The 19,926-nt window shown below is 36.8% G+C and overlaps 1 protein-coding gene and 1 long non-coding RNA gene across 3 annotated transcripts; both read right to left on the reverse strand.

The window, feature by feature from the left end:
• Nucleotides 1-6,828: 6,828 nt before the first annotated feature.
• On the reverse strand, nucleotides 6,829-11,560 carry LOC113347659 (uncharacterized protein DDB_G0290685-like). Its single transcript, XM_026591336.1, has 4 exons — nucleotides 11,440-11,560; nucleotides 10,379-11,200; nucleotides 8,009-8,353; nucleotides 6,829-7,920 (listed from the first exon to the last, which is right to left on the reverse strand). The coding sequence occupies exons 1-4, from the start codon at nucleotides 11,521-11,523 to the stop codon at nucleotides 6,829-6,831; spliced, it is 2,343 nt and encodes a 780-aa protein (XP_026447121.1). The 5' UTR covers nucleotides 11,524-11,560.
• A 4,406-nt stretch (nucleotides 11,561-15,966) lies between these two features.
• Nucleotides 15,967-18,402, reverse strand: LOC113294685. Of its 2 annotated transcripts, XR_003332680.1 has the most exons (3): nucleotides 18,258-18,402; nucleotides 16,555-16,879; nucleotides 15,967-16,378 (listed from the first exon to the last, which is right to left on the reverse strand). It is a non-coding gene; the product is annotated as an uncharacterized LOC113294685 (long non-coding RNA). The 2 variants fall into 2 exon arrangements; XR_003332678.1 differs by lacking the exon at nucleotides 18,258-18,402 and having other exon boundaries at nucleotides 16,555-17,791.
• Between the last annotated feature and the right edge of the window lie 1,524 nt (nucleotides 18,403-19,926).

Here is a 19,926-nt window from a genome sequence, read left to right on the forward strand (position 1 = left end):
CTTTGTCGTCTTGTAGTCGGTGACGGTGCTGGTTTTGGCTTAGTCCAACAACGACTAGCCACTCTACCCATCAAATATGGTGGTCTTGGTATACTTACTATGTCAGATACCATGCAGTACTGCTACCTTGCATCTCAGGCACATACCCAACACTTGCAGAACTCTATTTTGAAGATGCTCGTAACAACTGACTTATGTCAGGGTTTCCATAATACTTTACAGAGTTTCACGCAAGCTTGTGGGATTCCCTTTTCGGATTTCAACATTAATGATGCCGCCCCCAAATACATGAGGTCTTTGGCAGCTATCTACTTTGGTGCTATCCGGGAAAAGGTACCTTTTAGCTTCTCTTTATCTTCACGTGAAGCTACTGTTTGGAAGTGTAATAGATCGGATCATGCTATGGATTTCCTTAAGGCAATACCTATACCTGGGCTTAACCAAGCTGTTGGGTCTAGACAGTTTATCTCCGTCTTGCAATATCGTTTGTCCATACCCCTTTTTGAGAAAGATAGTAAATGTTCATGCTGCGACAAGCTTATGGATATCTTTCGTGAACACACCATTCATTGTGCTAGCGAGGTCGGTCTTAAATTCAGACATGATTTAGTAAAAGATATTCTGGAAGATATGTGTTATAGAGCTGGTATTGTAGCTAGAAAAGAGGTTTCTTTGGGCGTTATCAATAACAAGGATTTTAGGCCAGCGGACATCATGGTTTATAACTGGGAAGATGGCAAAGATGTTTGTCTTGATGTCATCGGGGTCTCTCCATTCACTAGTGCTAAAACACGCAACTTCATACCAGGTCATGCCATTTATGCAACAATCACTCGCAAGAACAATAAATACTTAGATGTTTGCACCTCACTTGGTTATGGGTTTGGTGTGTTGGCCTTCTCCACCTTTGGTGAGCTTGGTGCGGATTTCCTAATTTTTCTGAAGAGACTGAGAAATTGCATGGCAAGACACGATGCCAATTTTAAGATAGGCAATTCTCTTTTTCATAGGCTAGGGATCGTTATTCAGAAAGGTGTTGGTGCCCATCTTGTTGCTAGGTTACCCACCGTCTCTTGTAATATTGATTTTGATTTTTAATAATATACCCTTGGGGTGCCTTTTTTTAAACCAAAATAAAATAAAATAAATAAATAATAATAATAAATAAATAATAATAATAATAATAATAATAATAATAATAGCCTTTACTTCGATTATGATTAATAATAGCCTTTGCGGCGTCTTTTTTTTTAAAAGAATAAATAATAATAATAATAATACCGTAATCTTCACAGCCTAACACTTCCAAAACTTTTCATACTGTGTTTCATTGGATTCGCCTCTTTTTTCCCAATCGTATGAGATAGTTTGGTGCCGATTTTTTCTAGTTTTCCCTAACCATATTGTGTTCCATTGACACTGCAATGCCAAGATGCAAGCGATCATCTTCTTCACAACCTCTTCCATCAGATGACGATGGGGATGACAGTGAAAGGAGGCATAGTCAAGTGGAAGACACAATGGCTCACTGCCCTTTCAAGCATTTTGATGATTGCCAAGATGGATGCAACGGATGAGGGTATGCAAAAACTTCTATTCTCCGGCATATCAAGGATCAGCATTGGCCTTCTCAGGCTACCTTAATGGTATGTAAGGAACGAATTGGTACCCACTTAGGTGTTTACCAGGATTGGGAGCGCCTACTATGATGGAGATGTGGCTCTATGGTGATTGCATGAAGGTGCAGTCATGAAAGCGTCCATGTCGACCTCATGGGGGTAATATATTACTAGGACCATACAATGGCAGGGCTGCAGATTTTTTTATTCATGGCATCAACAAACCGCAGGCAGCATCAGATTCCGCTTCAACTTCCACCAATGTTGGCATTCCTGATGAATCACTGGGACTTTCACTAGAACTCCTCGACTTGGTCTATCAGAAGCAAATTACAACAACAGCCAACATACCACCCCCGTGTAGGTTGAATTTCTCCAGAGCACTGAAATCAGCACTTGACAAGGTGATAGCAAAACCCAATGAATTGCTCCCATGGATTTAGCTGTTGCCGCTACCTGTATGCACTCTTAAGCTATATGTCCCTAACAACGCTAGTGAAGCAAGATCCGGTACGCGGAAAAATATGCAGATTGCTTCCATCAACAAGGATTTGGTAGAATGGGGAAAACCTAATGGATGTGCCAATATAGTTCAACACCTTTTGGAAGTGGCTCGACAGAATCAACAGCAGCAACATAGCAATAAGAGACCTCAGTATGCCAAGAAAGCCAAAACCAATATAGAGGCTTGACAGAAGAAGCTGGAGGAATGATATTACACTGCAATCATCCGTATCTTGTCCGGTGGTGTTGCACCTGCAATCCCTGAGACCCTTGCGGAACTGATGCAGAAAAACCCGTATTCGCGACCGCCTATTATCCCTGCTGGTAACCCAACTGCTGCAGCTGTTATTGTAGATGTCCAGGCTGTGGTAAGAGCCCTAAAAAGCTTTCCGAAAGGAACATCTTGAGGGAGAGGCGGCCTGCGTGCTCAGCACCTGCTAGATGCAACGAGTGGCGCTGCAACTGCAGTAGCAGATGAACTATTGGCTTCCATCACTGCAGTAGCAAATTTGTGGTTGGATGGCCAGTGCCCACTAGCCTTTGGAGAGTATATTGCCAGCACACCATTAACACCACTGCTTAAACCTGGTGGAGGTATTCGCCCGATTGCAGTAGGTACGATTTGGCGTCGATTGTGTTCTAAACTAGCAGCATCTGTGGTTCTTAAAGATATGACTCGTTATCTCGGAAATCATCAGTTTGGATTTGGCACGCCATGTGGAGGAGAAGGTATTCTATATTCGGTGAATAGACTTATAGAATTGCAAGGTACCAATAATGACAAGACTATGTTGCTTATTGACTTTACTAACGTATTCAACTTAGTTAGCCGGTCTGTTCTGATCAATGAAGTACGTGAGCGATGTCCTAGAATTGCTAAGTGGGTGGAATTCTGCTATGCACGGCCTGCCAAGTTGTATTACAACGAACACACTTTATCCTCAAAACAGGGCATTCAACAAGGAGACCCACTCGGCCCCCTACTGTTCTCTCTATCTCTTCACCCATTGCTATGCAATTTCTCTGCACAGTGTAAACTAGACCTGAACGCCTGGTACTTGGATGATGGAACACTGGTAGGAGAGACAACGGAGGTGGATAAAGATTTCAATATCTTACGTCAGGAGGGACCTGCAAGGGGTCTGCAATTGAATGTACAGAAGACTGAGATCTTTTGGCCACACCCTGACCCAAGGTGTGCAGACGTCTTTCCTTCAGTAATAGGCAGGCCGGAGAATGGCGTCAGTTTACTTGGTGGACCAGTAAGTTTAAATGATGAGTTTTGCAGCAACATCATTCAGTACCGTGTGGACAAGACGTTGCACCTGATGGACTATGTCAAAAAAATCCGTAACCCACAGGCCGAACTTCTGATACTTCGAAACTGTACCGGTGTCTCAAAATTATACTTTTAAATGCGGACAACGAGACCCCAGTGCATGCAGGATGCACAACAGCGTTACGACGAGTACCTTACTCAGTTCCCACAGTACTTGATTACGAGTGATGGTGTTGGTTTCAGACAGCTTCAGCAACGGATTGCAACTCTCCCACTCAAAGCCGGTGGTTTAGGCATCTACACTATGCATGACACCACTCAGTATGGATATATAGCCTCTTGCTTCCAGACACAACAACTGCAGAGCCAAATCCTTCACGGTACGCCTGGCTTTAGCCCCCACTTTCAATCAGCACTGGATCACTACATTCGCGTATGTGGTTTATCTCCTTCAACTTTCAACATTAACGAAGTCGCCCCACAGCCCATGCATTTACTGGCAACTCGTTATTATGATGCTATTATGAAAGAGATACCATCTACCTTTGTTATGCCCGAACGCGACTCTATCTTATGGCAGTGCAATAAGAAGCCGCATGCACAAGATTACCTAAAGGCAATCCCTATCCGCAGGCTTAATCAGTCCTTAGGGTCACGGCAATTCAGGTCTGTACTGCAATATCGCTTGAGTATACATTTATTTGCAGAAGATAGTGTTTGTTCATGTGGTAATCGGGCTATGGATCGGTTTGGGGACCATGCCATCCATTGTGCCAGTGAAGTGGGTCTTAAATATCGCCATGATATGGTACGAGACCTGTTTGTGGAGTTATGCTATAAAGCTGGAGTAGCTTCACGAAAAGAGGCGTCGTTGGGCCTTACATCTGACAGGAGCATCCCTCTCAAACCGGCAGATCTCATGATATATAACTCGGAGAATGGAAAAGACATTTGTTTCGACGTCACTGGTGTTTCACCATTTTTCAAAGAAGGAAACCTTGCCTTCACGCCGGGCCACGCTATCTCTGCTGCTATCACACGCAAACGCAACAAATATGCTGATATGTGTTCTGCTCATGGGTATGATTTCCGTGTTTTATCCTTTACGATATTGGGGGAATTGAGCGAAGACATTACAATCCTTTTGAAAAGATTGAAGAACTGCATGGCAAGTCATGATGTTAATAATGATTTAGGCGGTTTTCTTTTCCTCAGCTTAGGCATCATTATTCAAAAAGGCATTGGGGTGCAACTTGTTGCACGTCTCCCTGCCAAATCATTGTAAATTCCATATGTTTCATTTTTAATAAAAGCCTTTGTGGCCCCTTTCATAATAATAATAATAATAATATGTCATTGTAGTTACCTAGTGGTTATTTAGTTGGTGGATTTTCTTTAGCAAAAACATGTCAAGAACAAGGCTTGCATCAACACAGAACCCTGATTTTTTTCCCTGAATCAGATGGACAATCTATATCGAGAAGTTTAGTTCACTTGGTATCAAATTAAATTTTAAACATGAAAACTAGTTTAAAAATAAGTTTTGATTGTAATCTACCCATCCTTGTTCATCATTATTAATAGAGGACACGTATGCAACCTAAAATCTCTATCTTGATAGTTATGTCCTAGTTGCGGCTAGAGTCACCCTTTAAAGACCTAGGTTTCCTCGAGAGATTAACATAATTATGTTAAGATTTTCGAAGTCTTCACTAAGGGATTCGTGAAGCCGGTTAGATTATTTACCTGATAGTTTTTGATATAATAAGGTTTGACTCTTCTGTTATACGACCATTCAAGCACTATCGATTTGGGAATAAAATTGATAGAAATTACAAAGTACGCTTCGTCTCAAACTTTGTAATCCATAAGATCCATATTTCTTCTTGGATTGATTTTGTGTAGTACAAATTGATTAGGCATCTCCATAACCTTTTCAAGAGATAAGTTATCATAATTCTTGAGGTTTACTTGATATATTATTTATTCTTGAAGATCTCTCATAAGAAAACACATTTCGATCACCTTGATTGGATATATTTATGAAGGAAATCATATTAAAGGTAAAATAATCATAAAAGCCTTTACTGAGGTTGAAGCAACTCCTAGGACTATTAGGGACGTCAGTTAGGGAAATCAAGTGCGTAAAATTGTTAGATCCAAGAGACATAAGGAGCATGACTGAAGCTAAATTGCTCGGATGGTTGATTCAGTTTCAACTAAATGCCAGTCCTAAGCATGATAGTAAGCTAGTGTTTATAGCAGTTTAATACAATGCAACGTTCAAGTTGAACTAGGTCCTTGGTTTTTCTACAAGATTGAATTTTTCGCGTTAACAAAATTTATAGTGTCTTATGTTATTTTTTTTCCACATTATTTCATTTTCTATATAAATGTAATATCACAAGTAGTATAAAAATCAACGTAGATAGTTTTTAACTCGACGTGTATAGAACCTACAAGACTTGTTCTTGTGAATTCGTATCTTGAAAAATAAATTACAAGACTTGTTCTTGTTGAAATTCACTTCGTACAGTTTGATTACACACTAGGTTGACATTGATATACAATCAAGTATAAGGATCTTTTAATATTGATTTATACTTATTGATTGTACAAGGAATTGTACATATAGGTTAACGAATAAAGAAGTTTGCGGTGTACTAGGTACCCTCTCCTTTTAAACTACCAACTGAACCTTCATTAACTTTAAAGTCATATCCTTCATTTTATTAGTATATATGTACAAACTCTTTTACTGTCATGTATCAAAATAATAATCAGTGATAAGTGGGTTGGTACGAGCATGATAAATCTCATCACTTATATAACTCGCAGACAAAACTACCAAAATATTATTCCTACATTATCCTTACCTACGTTGGATGTATGAATGATTGTGTTATGAAAGAATTAATTTCCCTTTTATTGTAAAAAAAACAAAAAACAAAAAAACTTTCCCAAGAAAACTTTTTCAGATTCTAAATATCCAAATTGTATTTGGAAAAACATCATTTATATTTTGGATCTCTTAGTTTTTAGCGATGGGTAATAAGCCATTTAAATGAATAAAAATTGAAAGACAACAATTAACTCACACATCTATTTCCATCGTCCCATAAAATGATAGAATCCCAAATAAAAAGATAACCGCTGCTGTTTTTTTTCCATGAGACTTCATAACAAATAACAACCATCTTCAAAAAATAAAATTACAATTCTAAAAACAAATACTTTCACAACCCTTCAATGTATAAACTTGATCGTCATCTAACGTAAAAAATTAAAAGAAATATAATAAGAATCGTGATCCTCTTAAAAACTTATAACCTTCGGTCTTTTCGTTCTTACTTTCCCGTCACCCTTACCGACTTTGATTTCCAGCTCCATACAATGTTAGGGGAGGCAAATGCACATGTTTGGACATTAGTAATGATGTTCATACTCACCATCGTTGTTGTTATCCGCGGGCACATTTGCACTACTGTCTTTCTTGTATGGGACAACATCTGAACCACTTCCATTTTTGTTTGTGAGTACATTTACACCATCTTTGTTCTTATCGGAAAGCACATTTACACCACCTTTGTTTTTGTCCGCGAGCACGTTAACACCACCTTTATTTCTATTCGCGAGTACATTTACGCCACCTTGGTTCTTGTTTGCGAGAACATTTACTCCACCTTGGTTCTTGTTTGATATAACATTTACTCCCCCTTGGTTCTTATCGGAGAGCACATTCATTCTGCCTTTGTTGTTGTCAGAAAGCACATTTACCCCACCTTGTTTCTTGTCAGAAAGTACATTCACTCCGTTTTGTTTTTTGTCTGAAAGCACATTCACACCATTTTTGTTGTCGTTAGCGAGCACATTAACACCGCCTTTGTTTTTTTCTGCGAGCACATTCCCTCCTCCTTTGTTGTTCTCAGAAAGAACATTTACTAAACCTTGGTTCTTATCAGAAAGTACATTCACTCCGTTTTGGTTTTTTTCTGAAAGCACAATTACACCATTGTTGTTGTTGTTGTCAGCGAGCACATTAACACCTCCTTTGTTTTGGTCGGCGAGCACATTTACTCTACCTTGGTTCTTATCTGAGAGAACATTCACTCCGCCTTGGTTCTTATCAGAAAGTACATTCACTCCGTTTTGGTTTTTGTCTGAAAGCACATTTATACCATTGTTGTTGTTGTCGGCGAGCACATTAACACCGCCTTTATTTTGGTCTGCGAGCACATTCACTCCACCTTGTTTCTTATTTGAGAGAACATTCACTCCTCCTTTGTTGTTGTCAGAAAGCACATTTATAGCACCTTGGTTCTTGTCAGAAAGTACATTCACTCCGTTTTGGTTTTTGTCCGAAAGCACATTTATACCATTTTTGTTGTTGTCAGCGAGCACATTGACATCTCCTTTGTTTTGGTCGGCGAGCAAATTTACTCCACCTTGGTTGTTGTCAGAAAGCACATTCACTCCACCTTGGTTTTTGTCAGAAAGTACATTTACTCCGCCTTGGTTCTTGTTTTGAAAGAACATTTAAATTATTGTTGTTGTTGTCAGAGAGAACATTAACACCTCCTTTGTTTTGGTCAGCGAGCACATTTACTCTTCCCTGGTTCTTATCTGAGAGCACATTCGCTCCACCTTGGTTGTTGTCAGAAAGTACGTTTACTCCACCTTGGTTCTTGTTAGAGAGTACAATCACTCCATTTTGGTTGTTGTCTGAAAGAAAATTCACACCATTTTTGTTGTTATCGGCGAGCACATTTACTCCGCCTTGGTTCTTATCCGAGAGCACATTTACTCCACCTTGGTTGTTGTCAGAAAGCACATTTACTCCGCCTTGGTTATTGTCTGAAAGCACATTTACACCATTTTTGTTGTCGTCGGCGATCACATTTACTCCACCTTGGTTTTTGTTTGAGAGCACATCTATACCTCCTAATCGCCTCTGTATGAGTGTTTAAACGCTCTTGTTAGAAATACAAAAAACCGACAACAAAAAATAAAATAAGAATCTATGCGATTTTTTTTATGGAAATTGATGATAAGGGCAGCGGATAAACTTGAGGGATAAAAAAAAGTAACTTCTATACTGAGAGCAAGCTTTATGATGGAAAAATTCCATGTTTCAAGCTAACAAACCACTTAAAGCATGATCATGGAAATGCAAGCCTAGTAGTAAAATTTTTTAAAGCGACAAGAGAAACAACGTTAAGATGTTATTTGCATTGACACTCCTAAAACTTAGTACTGAGCATTAATCCTAATGACGCTCAACGTGAATTGGAATCACACTCACCTAAATTTATTTAAGTGATTCTTCATTTTAACCTTATTATTTCTTTGAAAAGACATCTTTTATCGTAGAGTGTTGTACATCTATTTTTATATTCCCAGTTTCAGATTTCTTTCTCTCTTTTTCTTTTGAAATAGTGATAATAATAATGATAGTAACAACACTAACAATAATAGATAAAATGTAAAAGTAAAATTATTACATCATCATAATAATAAAGTACCTGAAAAATAGTATTATATCTATTTAAAAATATTGAAATTAAAAAACCTATTTTATTCTAATTAGATTTTATTTCAAAATAATAATTAAAATATGTCTATTTTCGACATTAGTTCCATCAACAACACCTCGGCACAATGATTTACGAAACAAAATTTACACTTTGTCAGTCTCACAACATATAATATGTTGTAGTTTACCAAATGTCCAACTGATTTGACGCAATAGGAAAACATATTTCTAAAACTCACGACAATACAAAATTCGCCTTTATAGATGGTAGATTTATTCAAATGCTTTCCAACACGTACTAGCAGCTAGGCTATGGATTTTAACATGATTAATACATGGAGATAGAATATGTACCGTGTTCAAACCTGGACGAGGTCCCGAGATTTTTTGCTTATGTTGTGTCTTCCTCGTTAACAAAACGTCTGGTGTCTTGTGTTTTTTCTTTTCTGTACTATATTTTTTCTCTTTATAATAAGATTTACACAAGTAGTACGTATTCAATTCTAGTAGATATGTTCATATTAACTTTGATCGATTACGAGACTCGTTCTTGTAGAATTCGCATCTTGAAAGATAGATAAAAAGTTTCATACTTGGCAGAACGATTAGTTATTTGGATATTGATTTTTGAGATCGTCCAAGTATTCTTCTTAACAATCAGGTTCACTGACTCTATAGTCTAGACTTTCTGATTGAGAAGAGATAGAGATACAAAAAAACTATATATAGACATACTGTGAAGGATCATTAAGTTGGTTTATTTGCAATTGTGTTAGGTTTTTTTCATACAGGCTGCCGAACGAAAAATTTGTTGGTATACTTGGTATCATCTCCTTTTCAAACATATATACGAGCACTCATCACTTATCTAACTCCTAGACAAAATAACCACACTATTATATGTATATATTATCCTTATCTATTTTGGATATGTGATTGATCGTAATTTGAATCAATTAAGTTTCCACTAAACATAAAAAGTTAAAAATTAGAAATTAAATTAAATTTCACAGATTTTTTTTTCTTCAGATGTCCGAACATCCAAATTTTAATATATTTCCAAAAATATAATTTGTTTAATTTTTATTTCTTCTAGCTTTTAGAAAAGGGGATGAATACATCAAAATTTCAATAAATGATTACAATTTGAAAGACATCAATTAAGTAACACGTCTATTTCCATTGTCCCAAAAATGTAAGAACTCCATATAAAAGAACAAAATTTATAACATAAATATATCAAGATGTCGCGAAACAAATAACAACTATTTTTGGGAGAAAACAAACAAACAAGTTCGAACCCTAAAAACAAACAATTGCACGACCCTTCAAGGCACAAACTTGATTGCCATCTAACACAACCACTTAAAAGAAATAAAATGAAAATTGTGGTCTTCCAGAAAACTTGTAACCTTTAGTCATTTTGTTTCCCTGTACTCTTACCAGCTTCCTTTTATTCCAAAATAAAAGTTGGGGGGGTGGGTGTGGGTGGGGGGGGGGGGGGGGGGGGGTAAATGTACTAGTTTGGGCACTAATAGTGATTTCCGTATTTATTTCCACCATCGTAGTTATTATCCGCATACGTATCTGTATCGCTTTTTTTTTGTCTGTGACGACATTTGAACCACTTCCGTTTTTGTTTGTGGCTACATTCACACCACCTTTGTTCCCGTTGTCGAGTATATTCACACCATCTTTGTTTTTTTCGGCGAGCACATTCACACCTCCATTGTTCCTGTTGGCGACTACATTCACACCATCTTTGTTCTTGTCGGCGAGCACATTCACACCTCCATCGTTCCCGTTGGCGAGTACATTGACACCATCTTTGTTCTTGTCGGCAAGCACATTCACACCTCCGTCGTTCCCGTTGGCGAGTACATTCACACCATCTTTATTCATGTTTGAAAGCACATTCACACCTCCGTTGTTCCCGTTGGCGAGTACATTCCCACCATCTTTGTTCTTATTTGAAAGCACATTCACACCTCCGTCGTTCCTGTTGGCGAGTACATTCACACCATCTTTGTTCTTGTTTGAAAGCACATTCACACCTCCATCGTTCCCGTTGGCGAGTACATTCACACCATCTTTGTTCTTATTTGAAAGCACATTTACTCCACGTTGGTTTTCATCTGCGAGTATATTTATACCATCTTTGTTTCCGTTGGCGAGTATATTTACACCATCTTTATTATTGTTTGCAAGCACATTTATTCCATTTTGGTTGTTTTTCGAGAGCACATCTATACCACCCAATCGCCTCTGTATAATTATTTTCAAAATGAAAAATGTCTATCAAAATAAAAATTAGAAAACAAAAGGACAATTTTCATACGAGAATAAAAAAATATGGAAACTGGTGACAGATTGTCAACAATCCCGGATAACAAAAGGGTGAGCGATGCACGGTATTAATAGAATATATAAATAGTAATAAACCTAACCAACAGAACATATGTTTATGTTCACAAATCACTATTATAGGTAGATAGAATACGTACCGCGTCGACAATCGAGGAACACATCATACTGATTGGACCAAGAAAAAAGATCGTAGAGAAAATAATGCCAGTACGGTTTGCCATTTCTAATCCCACTTAATCAACTAACTTGAAATGTGTTAATTCTCTCTCGCTACCAAAGTTTGTCGACCTCCTAAATAAGATCGACTTGCTTTTTAAAGAGAAAGAGAACTTAACTTAATAGATAATGGAAAGTTGATGAGATTTAAATGCGCAACAGAGCTCTATTTATAGCAATGCCTCTTAGATTTCATTGGATAGTGTCTGGTTAGTTCTGTTTCAAGAAAATAAATAATGTTTGGATTAATTAACGTTCTTTTGGATATGAAATCTTCAACTATTCTGTTTTTATTTGAAATTGACCGTCCGGAGATATTTTATCAAATGACCAATAGTAGTGGTGCATTATAAGTTTTTATCAGGACAACACAAATGAAAGTGAATGATTAACTCTGAACCCGTGTATATGGACGGATGTAACAATAATTGATTATTAGACGTTTTTGTTTTCAGAAACCCATAGATAAATTTAGTTAATTTTGATAATCCTCTCGTAAGATCAAAGCTTCTAATTTACAAATGGAGCGTGAGAATATCCTACCAATATTGCCCGTAGTTTTTTTTTTTTTTTTTTGAAGCAATATTGCCGGTAGTTGTCAGGCAAGGTTACTACGGGTTTGCACGACTGAATATGACCAAAAAGAGAAGAAATTACTGGATTTTTAATTCCGTTTCTGCTTTTGTTTTTGCCGTTTCATGAACACTACACAACAGTGTCTTGGCGTTACGCGGCGCCATTATTAGTGATCCTTTAACAGTGTCTTGATATCCACCCACGTCCATTAACTATGTTGCTAATTGGCTGGATGATTGATTATTTCCGTTGACAGCAGGTAATACTGGATGAACAGATATGAACTGATTATAATGCTAATCAGTTCTAATTACTTGGTGATCATATATTATTAGCATGTGCACGTCCTATTAACGTCTTGCCCACCAACACTAACGAAGATTTACTCGCAAGTCTTTACTACAAATAGTATTAGCGTGCACGTCTAATGTCTTGGCCACCTGAATGATTGTTCTTAACAATTGTTTTCGCATGCAACTTGAGCATATAAATAGCATGCAACTTGAGCATATAAAATCAGAGAGGATTAAATAGCTAGTGCTACTCATGCAAGGATATTAGAGTAATTTAATTATTTGTTTTTTTTCTTTTCTACAGAAAAAGAAAAGAAAAAAAAGTCCAATCACCGATAACATCTAGCTAGACATTGATATGATTTTTTTTTCTTTTTTTCACACATAAGTGTTTAACTCCGTCTTTTATTTTGTGATTTTGTTTTTATAGAAAAATTAATTATATTAACTAAACAATATAATACAGAAGGTCTACAATTTTTTTTTTGTGATCTTGTTGCTTGAATACCAAGACTTGATCGTAAACCACGTGGATGGTTGTTGGCAACGACAACCACTAAGGTGATGAGGAATTGGTTTGATTAACTCCGTTAGCAGAAGCTAATTCTTTCAATTTAAGGCTATCACCGACATTCTAGAAATGACAATTCGACTTTTTATTTTATTTTTTTTTAAAACTGGAGATTAAATTTATTATGAAGTGGTGTTTACATAGCTTTATCCTCATGCAGTTGATTGACAATGCAACTCGGAGGTGTTAATAACCACACACCACTGATTCTATCTATCTTGCATATTTTGATAAAATGTCTGTAATCTTATTCTTCTCTCTAGGCACGTACGAACGTTGCCAAGAGCTAAAACTACAAAATAAAATTTTAATATCTAAAACCATATTCCTGATTCTCCAATCTATGTTGAGAGAGTCTTTAGTCAAGGCATCAACCACCTGACTTGAGTCTAATTCGAATTCTGCCGTCTCCAAATTTAGCTCTTTAGACCACTTAGTTGCCTCCCATAATCCCCTGCACTCTGCATGCTCTGGACCCAAAGCTGCTGCTAAGTAGATACATTTTGAGCCACGGTGGGTACCTACAAAATCATGTATGGTTAGTCCTATACCTCCATATTTATTAGCCAAAAGGAAAGAACCATCTGAATTAATTTTATAAGATCCTCTCAGAGGAGGGCACCAATGAAAATTGACTCTAGACTGTAAAGAAGGAGGAACATGAGTAGAAGAAGGCTTAGTTTCAAATTCGGATAAATCCTTCCAGCACTGGTGAGTGATTTTCTCCAGTGTTGAATTTATGCTTTTGAAAAATTTGTCTCATCTTTCCGTCCATATGCATTATGCAGCTATAGTTATATTGGAGACATCTCCTTCTTTAATTTGATTTGATTGGTCAGTAATTTGTCCATCCAACTACAAAACCATTCTTGCAAGTTATTACCTTGATGTGTGTGAATACCCAAGGTATCAAACCAAACTTTCTTAGTTAACTGATATTCCAAAATTATGTGAGCTGCAGTCTCAGGTACTTGAGAACTAAAATGACAGTTCATATCTCCATTCTGGATAGCATAATAGAGTTTATCTCTGGTGGGAAGTATATATTTGACGCATTTCCACAAAAACTAATTGATTCTAGGAAGTAATGGCAGCTTCCAGAGTTTTTTGAATATTCCTTGCATTCTAGTTCCCACAGAATGATTTAGATTCTTCTCCTCAAACATTTTCCTATAAGTTGATTTTACTGAGAAATGTCCATTTCTTCCAAGGGTTCAGACCAAAGTGTCTTCATGACGATGCTGAATTGAGATATTCAGAATTAATCTTGTTGTAGTAGATTCATACAAGGAGAAAATAAGCTGATAATCCCAACTTCATGTGTCTTGAGAAAAAAAGTTGATGCACATACTTGTAGTTGGGGTGAAATGAAACTCCATTTTTAGGAATTGGTGGCCCTTCTAGATCCTGAATCCATATGTGCTTTCAGATTAAGATTTTTTGTTCATTACCAACCCTCCAACTATTGATAGCAAAATCTTAACAATTACTTCGGTAGTTGAACATAAGATAGATCTAAGAACCTGACGAAGGATTTTATGTTAAGATAAACAGAAGAGCCTTTGTCCGACTCACATCACTTGGTTGAAAAGAGTTGTTACCAAACAGATTTGTTGTTCCTTTACTGTTTGGAATACGAAACAAATGAATTGTTCCAAGTACGTGACTTATTCATCAGTTGGAAGCGTGGGAATACAGAGGTTTAGTTGCTTGGTTCCAACTATACGAAGTTGGTTTAATTTTGTGTAGCTGCTTAAACCTGAGAGTATTCAATTCTGGACAAGGTCCCGGGGTTTTTCTGCATTTGCGGTTTCCTCGTTAACAAAATCTTGTCGTGTCATTTACTTTATATTTCCGCATTATAATTGTTTTATTATAATTAAAGTAAATTACACAAACGTTAATTTCTATTTACTTGATAAGCAATCCTATTGAGTTTGGTTATGTCCGAACCTTTTTATCAAGTAAACATACTTCGTTGTTGTATTTTCTCGATCTCGTATCCATAGACGATCACACGAAGTGTGAACCGATTAGTTGCATTATCTCGACTCAGTCCATAGACAATCACTTTCGGAGAAAAGACTTATAGGTAGGAAAAGTTTTAGCTTGAGATATATTTGGGTACCCTCGCCTTTTCAATTGGTATCAGAACGGGCAAACACGAAAAGATCTAACAATCCGTGTTTGGTGCGATCCAACCTATAAGAATGAATCTAATAAATTCGGTTAACGTATCTCAAGATTTGAGTAAAACTCGTCCAGGGTTTAACTTTAAAAAATGCTTAGAAGGGATGTCTTCTGCAAGCTCTACCTACTCTTCTGACAATATGTCTCCGTGTTCTCTCGAAGAGGTTAAGTTAAGCCCTGTAACGGACAGAAGATTTTGACTCCCGTCGAATCGGGATCCGACTCTACTGGCAAGCACAAACCTTCCATCACGTCACTCGGAAAAATGAAACATACATCTACTTTTGTAATCAATGAAACATACATCTACTTCTGAAATCTATCAACAAAGAGAATCGAGACTCGCAATTTATAAAATACAAATATGCACGAAAACAAAACAGAACCCATTTTTTTGTTATTTTGTAATAGAAAAATTAAAATGCAATAAAATCATCATGTTTTATACTCACGGAAATGTAAGTTAACAGTTCAAGTGCTCACAAAAAAAATCGAAAACGTGACCAGCCCATTTACTTATGTGAGCAAGAGTTTTATTTTAACAAATCAAAGTAGTATATAATGCCATAAAAAAGATATTAAAGATTAAAGAACAGTGAAGGAGCATTCCCATGGTGTAAACATAAAACACCCACTCAATCCAGACGCATGTATATACGTTTACGCCTAAAACAGTTCAAAGAGTGTCTAATATGAACATAATGAATTCATTGCAAGGATGAGATAAATTACATTTTTGGATTCACAAGAGATGAATAGATTTATACAAGCTATATACTGGGTACATGTACGTAGCAAATAATGATTTCACAGGAAAATGAATATAAGTAGCTATTAATTACACTTAGAAATTCACTGTACAGATCCTATCTTAGATTAAACAAATGCCAAAAAGAACAATGGTAAAGAATGTAGTCCGTAAAGCCAAAAGCCAAGAACATCTAGGCAACAAAATGAATTCAGAAACTAGTCTGTATAGCCCGAGACCAGACCCATTATACACGAAACTGACAAGTTTTCAATTTAAAACATATAAAGATCCGGTAGAAGCCAACATATATATAACATCAAAGTGCAATAGAAATGACATGGGATCAAATCAAGAGAACTGAAACTAGCCAGATACCCCCGTGATATACAATATCATAAGCTTAGAAAATACTAACTTTCCAAGCGATAAAGCCTTACGTAAGCTCTGCCCGGCTTACTACCGCAACTTCTCTCCGTACTCTGTGGGGGGGGAAACAAAACAAAACGGGGTGAGCGAATACCCAGTAGGGGTTACAAAATAATGTGCCGATTGTAAAGCAATCAAAAGGTAAATCAAACTAACCAAGTTGAGCATGAAATATAAATCCGTAAGCAAGGAGCAACAACAATGATTAAGTAGAGAAAGGAATACTTACGCAAATACCGTTTAAAGATTCAGAACCATAAATAATATTGCTCTACTATTCATGGCCAGTACCACCGCCAGGGTAGTTCTGGTTACCAGCCATCGTTGCCGCAACGATCTTCCGGGTTGCCACCGAGGTGGTGGGGTGCCATTTAGGCCTGACGTTCCTAAAGTAGAGTCATCTAGTTTCCAAAAGTAGAGTCATCTAGTTTCCAAATACGTTGTCACAAAGAAAACATCCACGAAGCACAATGTTATGGAAATCTCACAAATTCTTAACTACATCTTGCGCAAATGCATTGGCAGCAATCACATGATTAGTAAATCGGATTTTACTGAACACAAAAACTGTATGAGAGTAAGAATCACTTACCACGAAACACGATATAGAATCCATGGTCAATGAAAACAATTCAAAATACTGAAAACGTTGAGTAATTATGTCATAGGTAAGCACTCACTGTAAGTCCTCAAATATAAAAACAATTTCACATTTCAGAACTTAATAAAAATTAACCTTTCATAGGGAAAAGTAGAAATAAGCAAAACATCTAGTATGAGTGGGTACAAAATAGGAAAACCACTAGTGATCAGTTAGTTGGAAAAGAGTACCAAATGAGCAGAAAGACGAGACCCAATTTGGAAAATCAATGGATCAACTATAGACATATAGTTAAGTTTTCTTATAAAATAAAACGCAACATGACAAGGGTTGGTCAGCTGCTTACTAAATGCAAGGATAAAACGTATAAAACAATTATGAAATTTAATGTCAAAGCCATTGTATCCTTGGGTACATGCACCATTATAAACAAAGTGGCATTTCTAAGATGGAAATTTAAAAAGGCTACGATTATAACTAACATTTTTAGTCGTAGATCATTTACCGCCGACCAACATCGAATTTAGATATAAATCAGGAAACCAAAATAAATCTGTTTAGAACTCGAGCCGCATTTCGAAGATGCAGTTCATTGGGTAATTTTAGCAAACAGACAACGGCTAGTTTAAAAGAACAGTATAAGACTTGATTAGGATGGAAAAATAAAATTTGGATGTCTGTAGAAACATTTTTAGTCTTCAGAAAACCATTTATTCAAGCTTTAAGAGTTAACTAAGAACTTGTTTGTTTGCAATCAGTCAGACCGTTTGTTTTCCATTTTGAATCAGATCTGACTCGACCTATGACTCAGACATAACCCCTGACTCGGACTCATTTGAGTCAGGTAACAAAATACCCCTGACTCATGGGACCAAACCACTGACTCACTTATTTCCGAGTCAGATGAGTCAGATCTGACTCAAAACAAACATATCGACTCAGATCCAGATGAGTCAGGTGATTTCACTCAGATCCAGATGATTCAGATCCAGAAAACTCAGATGAGTCAGGAGTAAACAAACATGGTGTAAGTAAAATTGATGGATTTCAAACTGTGTTCAAAATTAAACACAGTTGAAGGAAACCAAAAACATGGGTACTTGAAGAAGGTATATGGGAAAAAATCATCGAGTTCATGGTAAAGAAAATAATCCAAATCATCAATCAAAATTTGCATGAATCGTATTACTTAAGAAAAATGTATTTGCAATAACAGAACACCGAATTAAAGTAGACACTAAACTCAAGTAGCTATCAATTGCAAATTTTGAAGGTAAAGAAATATTAAGGAAAGAAAACATCAAGTGAAAAATTGAGAGAAAACCCCCTACCTGTGCACAGTCCAATCTCTAGCCAAAATACGGAGTCTTGACCACAGATTTGAGATAAGATTTCTTCCCTTGCTTGCGGCGGTGGTGAAGCGATAATTACAAAGGGAGAAGGAAGAAGATAGTGGGCAAAGAAAACGATGAAAAGTTTGTCTTCTGTTCAAACTTGTTTCGGGAAACAAAGATAAAAAGATGCCCATAGTTGATGCATGCCCAGTCACGTGTCAACCATGTTAATGATTCTAGAGATTTCTATTGCTCTTACTAACCAACAACCCTAACACTATTAAGGGATACCTTGTTTAATTAAAAACACTCATTCTAAAAATTTAGGGGCACTCACCACGGCTATACACACCTTATATTAGGATCGCAGCACACACTATCCAGTTCTAACTTCCCACTCAAATGGGTTGAGTTCGGATCCAAATCTAAAATGAGATTTTAGTGTTGTTACAAGCCCTGTGCTCACAATCAATGATTTTGATTCTGAATCGCTTGATGATAAAGAGAATGTTGATTATGTAACGTCACAGCTAGATGAATTAAGCAAAGAATTCCTCACCTGTGCAACTGAACTTACACTTGCACTAAAAAGAGAAGGAAAGCTCCTTGAAGACTTATGTCATATGAAAGCTGAAAATGATCAACTCAAACGTGATCTTTCAACATGTAAACTGATCTAGACTCCTTCAAGATCAATTCTTCCTCGAAGATTCAATCCTTAGAAGGAAAACTAAGGAAAAATATTAATCAAGAAAAGAAGACAGACCAGCTAAGAAAAACTGCAACTGATGATATGTGTTCTTTAATGTCTGAACACCAGTTGGACACAACCCTTCCGGGAAGGTACAAAAAATCCAATTCAACTTGTTCTTTGAAAGAAAAAAGGTGTGTTGACAATAAAAATACTAAAATGGAGTTTTTATCTAGCACAAAAGAATTTGGAAGGGATCACAAGATAAACCACTCACATCAGAGGTCTACATATCATCAGGGTCATCAATATCGATGTTTTCATTGTGGAAACAAAGGTCATGTTGTTAAGAATTGTGAAAAGCTTTCTCATTTGAACTCTGACAAAATCCTCCCTCGTCTAAAATTTGTCATGAGATCATCTTCTGAAGAAAGCATACATAGATCTAATCCTTCTAAATCTAAGGATTCTCGAAAGCACTCACCTGGTGGTGTTCATCACGTAAAGAAGAAGGATCAGAAAATCAAGAAGTGGATACCAAAGAAGATCAAGGAACAAAACGGAAAGGAAGCTGGCAACGACTTCAAATCATCGACACTCAAGGTAATTCCTAAATATCTTGATGATAGTAAATTCTATGCTAACTTTGGTTCGTCATCAGAAAAGATTATAGTTCCTACACTAGTACAAACCTTCACATAGGCCACGTTTTTTAGTGTACAGTCCAGCCACGTTTCAGGTTATTTGTGTGGCTATTGGTCATCAGTATAACTATAGCCACATTTTGTTTTACCATGTAGCCATAGTGCACCATTTAGTCATGGGTTTATTCCTAAACCCATCAACTGTATCCATAGGGTATCGTTTGGTCATGGTTTTCAGTTTAATCCAATCACATGTAGCCATAGATGCGTATATGGCCACATTAAATAATTTTGTATGTGTCAAAAGTGTCGGATGACAATAGACACACCT

This window comes from Papaver somniferum, chromosome 1, assembly GCF_003573695.1.
Source record: "Papaver somniferum cultivar HN1 chromosome 1, ASM357369v1, whole genome shotgun sequence".
In the NCBI taxonomy this organism is placed as follows: Eukaryota; Viridiplantae; Streptophyta; class Magnoliopsida; order Ranunculales; family Papaveraceae; genus Papaver; species Papaver somniferum.

Coding starts and splice junctions, on each gene's coding strand:
- LOC113347659 (XM_026591336.1), bottom strand. CDS start 11,523: ATGGCAAACCGTACTGGCATTATTTTCTCTACGATCTTTTTTCTTGGT. Junction 11,201..11,439: donor GTTCCTCGATTGTCGACGCG/GTACGTATTCTA, acceptor ATAATTATACAG/AGGCGATTGGGTGGTATAGA. Junction 7,921..8,008: donor CAGATAAGAACCAGGGAAGA/GTAAATGTGCTC, acceptor TTTCAAAACAAG/AACCAAGGCGGAGTAAATGT.